At 42.8% G+C, this 11,856-nt stretch overlaps 2 protein-coding genes across 2 annotated transcripts in view; one reads left to right on the top strand and one right to left on the bottom strand.

Moving 5' to 3' along the window:
- Positions 1-45: 45 nt before the first annotated feature.
- CUNH10orf88 (chromosome unknown C10orf88 homolog) lies at positions 46-7,774 on the bottom strand. The gene is made up of 6 exons (XM_019556170.1): positions 7,504-7,774; positions 6,539-6,745; positions 5,375-5,447; positions 4,580-4,783; positions 3,117-3,592; positions 46-598 (listed from the first exon to the last, which is right to left on the bottom strand). Exons 1-6 carry the CDS (start codon positions 7,665-7,667, stop codon positions 370-372), a joined length of 1,353 nt encoding a protein of 450 aa, XP_019411715.1. The 5' UTR covers positions 7,668-7,774; the 3' UTR covers positions 46-369.
- Positions 7,775-10,391: 2,617 nt separating this feature from the next.
- LOC109324250 (disintegrin and metalloproteinase domain-containing protein 9-like) overlaps positions 10,392-11,856 on the top strand; it is a 39,239-nt gene continuing 37,774 nt past the window's right edge. The window contains exon 1 of the mRNA XM_019556207.1: positions 10,392-10,600. Coding sequence (XP_019411752.1) covers positions 10,531-10,600 — 70 coding nt within the window. The 5' untranslated portion in view covers positions 10,392-10,530. The remainder of the gene's footprint in view (positions 10,601-11,856) is intronic.

The following is an 11,856-nucleotide window of genomic DNA, read 5'->3' as shown; positions in this document are numbered from 1 at the left end:
AGATTTAAAAAACCCACACAAAAAAAGGACAATTCAAGTAAACATAAATAGAAAAGATGCAACTCGTTTTATTTGGAGTGCATCTTTTATAATTCATGCCAAGGTTGACAAAGAGGTGGTATTTAACAATACTTTTTAAATAAATAAGCCAAAAAAGACACACAATTCTTACAATTATGAAAAAATACTGATATTCTTAACGATTAGATCTTTTATAATAATAACAGTTTTGTACAATACTGGGCAGAGTTACAGTAACAAAGGCAAACAAAAAATATTGAGATATTTTATAGTTACATATTTATAATAATAAGCTTATCACAAAAGTTGCCCTTGAGAAGTATTTTTAAGGTCTTCTATCTTCAAAGACTATCTCTCTCCATTTGAGAACCCTTCTCCAGAGTCATAGTGTTCCTGTGAGGCTTTGTTTGATTTTGAGTTCTGAACCAAATCTACTAAGAGAACAATTTTATTATCTATATGTTCCTGAAGGTTCTGAATCCGCAGATCAATATAATCCATTAGTTTTTTCTCCATCAGGTCCATATTTTTGGAGATGATCTTTTCCAAATATGAACAAATAGGCTGCTGTTCCAGTCTGTAGGAAATAAGTAGAAGTATGATATTAATTTTAGGTATCATGGTGGGTAACATGCAAAAATGGGGATTCTAGTATCTCCAGGAAGAGCCCTGGATTTTTAAGTTAGCAACTGATTTCTTAGAATGAATAATCAGCAGGAATAGTCATGGGGAAAAAAAATCTAACTTCAAAACTACACCCACACATGACAGCCTGTGTTTTTCAAATTTGGGTTAAGAAATACAAGTAGTACTCTTAAGCCTTCTATGAAATAAGTTTGGATTCATTTTGCCCAGCACACCTTAAAGTTGTGTATATTATTTATACGTGTAACTTGAACTAGTTTGTTACACCTAGAAAAACCATGACTACAAGGGCCCTCATGAAGCCATTTAGTTAGTCCATCCCTCTGCTCCAAGTCAGCATAATCTGCATTGAAACCATGTGTAATAGGCGTTTGTCTAACCTGTATGTAAAACACAACTCCGGTAATGGAGATTCCACAGGTTTCCTAGATACTGTACTAGTCTTAGATTTAGAAAGATTTTCCTAGTGTCTAACCTAGATCAGCAATCCTTTGTCTTTTATTAGTGCACTTAAATTCCTAGGTAAGCATAACACTGTGCATTTGTTATTATTAAGCTGAACTCTGTTTATTTTAGGTAGTTTCTCGAATTTGTCAAAATTGGAGATCATTAGAAAACTGCAAATCATCTTGAATTCCAACCATGTCTTAAAATGATTGCAATCCCTTCCACCTTTTAAATTTATTACATTTACAAATGATAGAAAACACATTCTCTGTTCCTATATCCATGTCCTTACTAGAAATTCTCTATAGTGTTGAGCCCAGAGCAGACCCCTGAAAAAACCTACACTCTTCCAGTTTGATAGCGGCCCACTGCTGGATGTTCAGCTTGTACTAAGAAAGCAGCTTTCTGGCCAGCACTCCTTCTCCCTTTATCATTTAATTCAGTCTTCAGATAGTAGATAGGGGTGTATTGATAAAGATTTTCTTGGCCAATACCAATAGCCAATTAACTAGCCATATCTGGTAACTGACTTAAGGGAATGCAGCTGGGCAGCGTGAAGAGCAGCTCCCTGCAGCTAAGTCTGTGGAGGGGAAGGGATGTGGGGTGGGGCAGATCTAGGTCCCCAGTGAGGAAGGTAGTAGGGCAGGAGGCACTGCCCAGCCACGGCAGTGAATGGGACCTAGGGCTGGGAGTGAAACAGATCCACAGGTAGATAAGCATCCTGGCACTTAAAATTGATGGTGGGTGCACCTGAAATAGTCACTGAATGAGCTGTAATTCATGTGCCACTGCCACCACTATTAAGCCCAGGGACACTTAACTGGAGCAGAGCTGAGTGAGGCAAGGGTGGATGCAGGCTGCCTGCTGAGCGAGGGATTGGGAATCTCTGCTCTGCTTTCTTTGTCCAGGGAACCCTGTGCTAGCCGTGTGCCCCCTGCCCACCTGGGAACAGGAGGGACAACTCCCTGTCCTCACTGTTGCTGGGTAGGCAAGGGGCACAGGGCTCCTGAGGGAAAGGTAGCAGAGCTGAGAGCCCTGAGCCCACAGTGGGCAGCCTGCATCTGTTCTGCGCACAAATCTGGGGGAGCACATGCCCCGCCCCATGCCTCTGTCAGAGCGTGCACACAGTGGCAGGGAGCCACGTCCCCTGGATGAGGTGCCTGCAACTCTGTTGTGTTCCCTGCCCCAGGCCCCACTCACCGCCCTGGCTAGGTGCCTCCAACCTCAGCCCCTACCCCACTCCTTCCCTCACTGTGGGAGCCTTCATCTGCACCACCCCCATGCCCTTTCCCCTCTACAGACTTATTTGCAGGGTGCTGCTCTCCACACTGCTTGGCTGCATTCCTGGCCATATGCATGCATGTGGCAGGACACATGCACGTGGCGTTCAGGGGCCCCCAGACAGAAGGCATATTATATTTAACAGTGAACGTTGGCTACACTGGCCAAAAAAAGCCAATAACTGATAATGTTAGTTTTCCTTTTATCAGTGCTGATCTACTATGCAACCAATATAATCAGTGCACCTTTAGTAGTAGATTTAGTTATTTGGCTAGTGTCTGTCTGAAAATTCAGGGAAGCATAAGTAGGTGGGAAGAGATAACAGGAGAAATAAAGCAGAGGGGAAAAAAGCAGAAAGAAGCACAAGATGGGGAGGAGGAAAGGGAAAAACATCCAGGTTCAGGGAGAAAACATTTACAAAACTGAAAAAAAACACAAAGAAAAGGAATAACAGGAGTATGTCAACATCTACCAGAAAATAAAAGAAAATGGGTGTAGGCAAATATGAAAACAGGAGTTTGCATTTAATGCATTCAAATTGATACTTTGTTAAATGTTACTATGATAGGTGTTCACAAGTCTCTTATGCCTTTAGCTGCATGGACTCAGAGGGCTGTGGTACAAAGACTGAAGAAGTACTCTTGCTTCTTACTTCAGGGAGCTGCTCTTCAAGTAATCCAAAAGCTATTAGAAGTTGAATAAGTGTTTAAGACTCAACTTACCTGACATTTTGAATGCCTTCTTCTTTAGCTGCTGTGCTCTTCTCAAAGTGCTTATTCCCATCTTCTAACCGAAGGTGATTAACTTGGCCACACAAATTCTGAAGAAAAGGAAGCAGCAGCCCAGAACTAGGCATATTTAGGACTTCACTTGCTTGATTTGGTATTATTGAAGACCCCACGATTGTACAATCTCTCCCAGGAAGAAGAGTGCTCTGCTGGGCCCTTTTAAGTTCTCCAAGATCAGAGGTATTCTTTCTGCTGGGTCCCTGTGCATTCAGGTCAACTTGTCTTTTTAAATCTTCAGAAACTGTTTCAGTTGGCAAATAACTGTTAAGAGGACAGGGTCCGTTGGATGACTCGTCTAATGATCTTAAAGCAGATGTATTGTTCAATCCCCCTATTGTACCAATGTCTCCAAAAACAGGTTTCTTGTTTCCCAAGATACACTGGAGTTTGTCTCCAAGAGACAAACTGTTCTGATAGAAATAAGAACATATAAATATAAAACTAATTAAGTACATAGAGATATGTTCTCCCCCACAAAAGTTTTAAACGTCTTACAACATGTCAAGTAACTATAATGTTCCCCACAGCTATCTATGTAAAATATTTACTGAGAATGAATGAGATAAGTGCCTCATCAAAATGGAAATTGTGTACTTGAAGTTTCCTTTAAGGGAAAAAAGAAAACCTAAATAAGATTTACCAGATTTAAACAAAACAAAAATGAAGCTGTGAAAGTGAATGCATGAACTTTGAGAAGGTTAGCTAGCAATTTCTTTTCCGATGAGCCATTTTTGAAGCAGATTTTTACCATTTTAGGTCCTTATTCTGAGCATGTTACTCTGTATGGGAGTGTATCCATAAGATAAATTATACTAACAATACTCTTTTTTATTCAGATGGAAACCAGATGCAAGGACTGTCTGCAATGCTAATGGTTACATGGAGGGAAAACAGATGAAGTGTAAAATTAATGGGAAAGAAAGAGTTTGGTGCTAGATCGGGGTGGGCAATTATTTTGGGCGGAGGGCCGCTTACTGAGTTTTGGCAAGCCTTTGAGGGCTGCATGACAGGCAGCCAGGGGCAGATAAATATTAATTTTCTAAATTTTTTTAGGGGTCCTGCGGGCCAGATGGAATGGCCTGGCGGGCTGCATCTGACCTGCGGGCCACATTTTGCCCACCCGTGCTGGATTCTTAGAGTTCGATCTTCATCTTTTGGAACTCTTTTGCTCCCAGGTCAGATTTAGATTTAGCCATCTTTAGGACATGTCGCAAGTCTCAGAAATGTCCCCAGGCTTTTTCACTGGGCCCATAACATATTTGGGTATAAAGTAGCAAGAAGTCTGTGTTGGAGCTTTACTCCATTAAATGAGTCTGGAATGCAATTAACATTGGCCCAGAATGTGGAGTTCTGAACTAATTCTCATAAATTTAAATAAAAATGATATGGTGACTTACCTTCTGCTGACATTTAACCATATCCATTAGCTGCTGAGCACCTGGAGATAACTTTGACCCCATGGATTCCATTATCATTTGCACTCTGTTTAGATCTATGCTTGATCCTAGTGAAGGAAAATCTGCTGGTTTTGAAGAAGCTTCTCTCACCTTTACTACAATTTTACTGATGAGTACGGTCTGTTTTTCACCAACAGAAACCAGCTATTGCAAAAAAGAGAAAGCAGTGTTTTAAAATTAGAAAAATTTGGTTTTGAAAGTCATTTCCTTTGGGAATGTGCATTCAGTGTAATACAATTTAGGAAGTTAAATCAGCTTCTCTTTTCTACCAGGGTGTTATTTTAAATGCATTTCATCCTGCACTTAGTCTTAGAAATAACAATACTCCAACAGAATTTGAGCGCAAATGAACTGCAGAATCAGTTACAACCCAAGAGCATGATTAGACCTGTTGACTTTAATATGATTCCACATAGGTCAAGGTAGGATGCATACACCTGTAAGATCAGATTTGTCTATTCAGCCTGTACACTATTTTTTTCTGGTTAGTAATTCTGTTTCTTTAACAGCATATTACTTTTTTCATACATACAAATGACTTAAAGTATGAGATGTCAATCTGAATTGAGAATCCCAAAATTAGAAGCCATCTATATTTAAGGTGCTTGCTCTACAGAATTATAAAAATCTGTTTTCATTTTACATAGATGATAATGCAAAAAAGAAATATTACTCAAATAAAACATTAAAAAAAAAAAAATTAAGAATTAAGACAATTTTTGTGGAACTTCCTACCTTAATTCTACAAGCGGCTGTGGGACACTCCAATTTAAGATACTTTTTGTATAAAGTAATCCCATCACTTTTACTAGAAAAATAAAATAAATGAGCTGTGAAGTCTCTGTGGCAAAATACTACATAAAAGCTTTATATAAGAGCACAGAAATGGTAGTTAATATATTTAATAACAAGGAAAGAGCCAAGTGACATATCTTTTAATGTGCTTATCTTAACAATGAAAATCAGCTTGGTTTGAGGAACATAGGATTATGGGGAGGGAGGGGGAGAAGATAGAGAGATTATTACAAACCACCAATGAAACAAACAGATTTGCTCTCTAGAAATAACTAACTGATAGAACAGAAACATGTTAAACTTATGTTTTCTTTGCAGACATATTTAATAGAATTTTTTAAATGATGCTTAATGACTTCTGGGAGATGCTACTGAATTAACTTTTTAAGACACTGAAAGCAGTAGCTAATGTCCTGGCACTCAGCCTTCCTTCTGTTTAGCATGCACCAGACGGTGGGTGTACAAGCCACCATACTGCTTTGATAATGACTGAAGATGCCCTCAAGAGGGCCAGAGAAGTGTGGTGTTTGAGATCGTTCATTTTTTAGCCTCTGCTGAGGCTGCCAAGAAGGTGCAGATTATGCTAATGGGTTTTCAGAGGCAGCTATCAACATATCAGATTTGGATTAAGGTGGTCACCAGACAGGCTGTTGACAGAAATGGGGGTGCAGAAAAAAATAGTGCTTAATTTTCAGCTCAGCATGCCTCTGCACTGAACACAGCACATGCCCAGAAGGGGCAATGTGTCAGTTTAACCTGGCTGGCCTAGCATCTGTATAGATCATGTGCTTCAGAGAGGCTTTGACACTTTTATCTAATAGCCGATTCAATCAGCTATTAGATAAAAATGCAAAAAAACCTCCACTGAAGTGCGCGATCTATACAGACGCTGGTGAGCTAAGTCAAACTGATGTGGTTCCTGCTCCAGTAAAGTGCTGGGGATTTCTTCCTGCTATGTCTGTCAGCAGTCAAAGCCTACATTTATACCAGCAATTTAAGAGTGTGCTATCTCATTCCCAACCCCCTAAGCTGTCCAGTTTTCATACTGTAGGGACTTAATAACAAAGACAGTGAAAACAGAGCCCATGACCCAAAGCCACTGACCTGTCACCCTGGACGGTGCAGACATGCTCTCCCCTGCTCGTCCCGCAGTACTCTTCTCCCACGTACACTTCCATGTTTCTTGCCTCACTGAGAACCCCAACACAAGCAATTTCCTCACAGCTCCGAGGATCGCAGTGCAGGTACAGCACGCAAGGAGCATCACTTCCGTCATTGGGTAAGCGCCTCTCCAAAACAACTGAGTCCTCACTAGACGGGGCGAAAGGAAGTTTAGGGGGAAAAAAAAAAGCACTACAGCATCTGTCAGTTGAGTCAAGCGCTTCTCCAGATAATCTCGTTTACGTGCTGAAAGCCAGACAGTGCTTCATCTGAAAGCCTTCGTCGCTCAGAAGGGACATGAGCGACAACTGGGGCAGCTCCAAGGTCCTCCGCCAGCGTCTCGAGCCAGGCAGGGCGGCCATTCTCCTCTCAGCCACGATGCCAACGCTATGTTGCTAAAGTGAGGTTTCTTCCCCCTTCTCTCCAGCACCATCAGGAAGCCAAGCTCCCGCTGGGATTTGGTCTTCGATTAAACCCGCTCCCTCCCACGGGAAGGCTGGGTTCCCAAGTCTGACGGAAGCTATTACAGATTTTTTTCCTGATGTGAGATCAGGTCGTGAATTGTACTGTTCAACCCCTCTGGGACATCAATCTCCTGGATTGCTTTCAATAGTCACCAGGAGATCAATGCTGATTCTGCCAGCTGGGGAGGGTCGGCAGCCCTAGCGGGCAGGAGACCTCATTTGGCACATGCCCGAAGTACGGGGCTGGCGTTGGCCCGCCCCCTCATTCCCTGGGGGCGCTGTCAGACGTGCGCCCACCTGCTCCGATGCCGGCGACCAGATATGGGGCAGAAGGGTCCCCCCCAGCCTGGCGTTCCAGGGACAGAGGGAGACAGCGCCCCCTGGCGGGCGCAGCCCCTCACGCCAATGCGCATGCGCGCGCCGCCCGGCGGCCCAAGCCCTCACCTGTGCTCGGGTTGCCCCAGCGCCTCACCCGCCGCCGCGTCCTCCGGCAGCAGCCGCACGAGGCCGGCCAGGTCCCCGCACTCCCAGGAGCAGCCAGCTGCCAGGCGGGGGGAGGCGGGGGCATTGCTGCTATAGGCCGCGTCGCCGCTTAACGCCGCCGCCATCGCAACCGTCTCGTCAACTGCCGCCGCCGCGAGCCGCGCCGGGCGGAACTGATTTCCCGCGGGTGCGCGTCGCTTGTCGGATGCTCGTCAGGGCCGGACGCTTCCGGCACGGGCTCTTCTAGGGGACGGGACCAACCGGTTCCCGAGCAGCCGGCACAAGGGCGCATGCACAGAATCGGCGCTCTCCCCTGTGATTGTGGAGGGGCGGCGCGCATGCGCGGAATTTGTGCGCTCTCTTCCGTGTGGGAGTGGTGGCGCATGGGCTGGAAGCTAAGGGGGGGGGTTGCAGGGTACAGGTCTGAGGCAGGGGCATGGAGGTGGCTGTGCTGTGGGTGTACCCTGTAGTTTGCTGCGTGTGAATCCTTCCAGTGTTTCCTCTGTGACTGCAGGTGCATGGGGTGAAGCCCAACACTATAAGGCAGCAGCTCCCAAACTGACGGGTTGCACACCACCAGTTTAAAACGATGCAAGCTGAAGTACCTCCAGCAAATTTCTATCAAATAAAGTAGTTATAACAAGTCTATTAATGCATACCACTGACAGGTTGTCAGTGTATCACGAGTGGTATGCATACCGCAGTTCGGGAGCCACTGCTACAGAGAACTTCTAGTGAGAACCTGGATAAATGAACAGAATTCATGTTGTATCATTTGCAAATGTAATATGTTTAAAAGTTGGGAGGGATTGCAACCATTTTAGAAGACAGGGTTAGAATTAAAAATGATTTCCAAATTTCTAATGATCTCCAATTTCGACAAATAAGGAAAAACTACCTAAAATACCTGGGGGGGGAAGAGTCCGACTGGATGCAGCTGCAAGTGCATGACATCGCTGTGCTTGTGGTGCGGGTGGGTGACGCTTTCTGTGATGATGTTTTTGTGTCACGAAGCAGTTTGATGAAGACAAGCGTTTTGGCCTCAGACAGTCAGGGGTATGAAGGGTGCTATGTCTGAGGGCATTTGATGTTGCTGTTGGGAGGGGCGAGATGCTGCTGTTTTCTCCCCGTGCATGCTCTGATTGTGCTGCTATTGGGGTCACTGTTGAAACATCTCTCTGTTTGAGTACTGCCAAGTCCTGCAGTATCTGGTCCCAGAAAGAGCCTTGTGGATGACTAGGCCAGTCCTAGTACTCAATACAGCTGTCAATGTTACACATAGTCGGTGACGTTGCAGTCTTAATGCAGGCATTCACAAGATGTAAAGTTAAAGACATGCACTGACCCTCTGGAATATCAGGGCCCAACTGCCTGTCCTGGCCTCCACCCCACATGAAATAAGTTTTATAGGAATTACCACACTTCAGGGAGAGTCAGTGCTGTCTCTATCCTGATTTTTAGGGATTTTAATTTCATAGCAAAATATAAAGATGACTTAATCTCGCCTCTCACCTAATAAGGTAAAGTCTAAGTCTAGACAGCTATCTGGAGTCTCTGAACTACAGTGGGGTAACTAAAAAAAAAAAAATGCCAATCTACCTGACACTGTAGCTGACAACACCATAACTGTAAAGACAAAACTACTCTGAGTGCACCCTCAGAGTGTGAGGAAGCTAGCTGGCTTCCTCCAGTCAGCATTTAGGAATGCGTTGCTTTTTGTTAGTTTAAGTCGCCTAACCAGTTTCTGAGAGTGCACTGCCAGAAAGGGAGCCTGGCAGGCCAGAGCTATGCTCTGGCTGCTGGCTAGTGTCCAAGCTGCCCCAGGAGGTCCCCAGGGACCTAGGTAAGATGCTGGCCCTGACCTTCCCTGCCCCACCTGGGTCACTTTGCCACATGCTGGACCGCACGTGCAGCGGTGTGCCCAGGGGCAAATAGCAGCAACACAAATATATGCTGCTGCTATTTGTCCCGCAGAAAATGTGTACCCCTGCATGTGTGCGATTGTGGGGATGTGCACTTTGTGTGCCTTTGAAAATGTTGTGTCACAGATGTAGAATAGCCCCTTTTTAAAGTCCCTCTTTACACAGGGTTTATCAGCAGTCAGGATAAAATGAATCTTAGGATAACAAGTAAAACCTCAAACCAAAAGTATCTCTTTTCCATTAGGAAGTGTTGTGGCAAGAAGAGCCTACTGTTTAAACATAAACTTATACATTGTTTTCAAATACTTTGTCCAACCCTTTTCCTTGAAACTTTTAATAAAGATGTGGCATATCAAAGAGATTATTTGCTTTTGGGAAAATAAAAAATGCCTCAAAATCACATTTTGATTAAAAGGCTTTTTTTCCTTTGGAGGGACAAGTAGGTGCACCATAAATATATTTTTTTTAAGATCTCGGGATTACATGGTTAATGCTTAAATGGTTTCAGTGTATTTATATTTTCAAACAGTTTTACTGAAATAAAACTTGCATGCAGCTTTTAATTCGGAAAAAAAAAGGCTAGACACTGAATTTACTGGTCGATTTTAAAGGTGCATTTTGATTGATCTGGCTATGAACAATACCAGTACATCTGTCATATCAAGATAGCAATGTACTTTTCCTGTGTCATACTTAGACATTGTTTCTAATCTTCAGCCTCAAAGAAAGTGTTTAAAATGAACTGGTTCAATCTTGTCATCTTTACAATACTGTCGCTAGCTGGCTTCCTCCAATGAGCATTTAGGAATGCGTTGCTTTTTGTTAGTTTAAGTCGCCTAACCAGTTTCTTGCAAGGTGAACTGAGAAATTTGACTTGCCCTTGCCTTTGGACTGTTGTAATATGCAAAGCACTTTTCCATTGTTTGCCTTAACGGAAGACAGCTCTAGATAACTTTCTTCTTTGTTCTGTCGTTTAGGGGACACTGCTGCTAAGGGCAGTACGCCAGGTATCTAGTATTCCTTAAACGTCTTAGTAAAAGAAATAGCTTCTTGAAGATATTTAACCATGTTAAAATGGTGCCTTCTTGTGTTCATTTTTGGACTAATGCTTCTTGGAAAGCGTGTGCTTACAGCAGGTGAGTTCCTAGCTTTGTTTTTTCATTTAGAAAGTCGGTCCAAGTTACGTTGTCATGGCTGAGTCCCGGTCCAGTGCTCTTTACTGTAGAAAAGGTTGTGCAGTAGAAACATATCTAAAAAGGGACTGTGGGATAATGCCCATAGTTTTTCTCTTTTTCTGTGAGACAGGTGTGTACGTACAGGATGTTCTTTTGCTGTTTTGTTGGTCAGCGTACATAATTAGCAGGCTGACTTGTTTTACCACTTGCAAGGATGGGAATTCAGAGTATGATGATGCCTGTCAGTGTTATAATGTGAATTTATGATTGGATTCCTTAATTTCACTTTGAATCACAGAAGTGCTTAAATGATGGTGTTCAAATCGTTGTCCTATGTAGTATACAAAGCAGTGTTTGTGAGAGGTGCAGTCGCTGCAAACCTCATGGTATGGTGAAAAGTAAGACATCCTTCTGCGATACGAGGGAAATACCTCTTGAAAATAATTGTGCATTTTCCATTTATTTATTTTCATTTAGGATTCATAGTAACATATATACATATGGAGTATTTGTTAGAGGGCTACGTGTTTGTGACTAGATTACAAGAATACGTTTGTACTCCCTTCCCCTTCTATTGCCATGGTATAAATTAGAGCAGCATGTTTTAAAAATGACTTCAGTGTATATCCATGATCATATTGCAGGGGGTAAACCAAGGATTTTCCCCTCCAATATCTTGCTGAAAGTAAATTATAAGAAAATTCAATTTTATTTGACTTTTTAGGGTTACTGATGACAAAAGCAAGAATATGCCTAGTAGTTGAAAAGAAATGCAAATGTTACTACGTTCTGTTTAGAGAAAGGTGTTCTTAATGTCAAAGTGTGATCCTACAATCCTGAGTTCTCAAACCTGCTCTGTTGCTATCTCATTTCTTGTATGGCTTCAAATAAGTTACTGAACTTGTCTGTGCCTCACATCCCACATCTGTTATATGTGGACAAAAATACCAATAAATCTTATGTGAGATAAGTGGTTGCAAAATTTAGTTTATCTTCAGAAGTCTTTCTAAGCAGAAGAGCCCTGTATACAATGAAGGCTAATTACTGGTATTTTGGAAACTGATTTTACGCATTAGATACAAACAACTAATACATTCAAAAATCCTATCAGCAGTATATACCTCAAGCATGTTTCTTCAAACCAGCTGCTTTATTTTCACTGGAGAGTCAATCTTATTTTTGTATGTGCACATTTTGGGCTCACTGTTGTACAGGCA

This window comes from Crocodylus porosus, unplaced genomic scaffold (assembly GCF_001723895.1).
Source record: "Crocodylus porosus isolate Cpor-Errol unplaced genomic scaffold, CroPor_comp1, whole genome shotgun sequence".
NCBI classification, from domain to species: Eukaryota; Metazoa; Chordata; order Crocodylia; family Crocodylidae; genus Crocodylus; species Crocodylus porosus.
The sequence above is the reverse complement of the archived record's forward strand: the minus strand, read 5'-3'. Positions and strand labels throughout refer to the sequence as shown.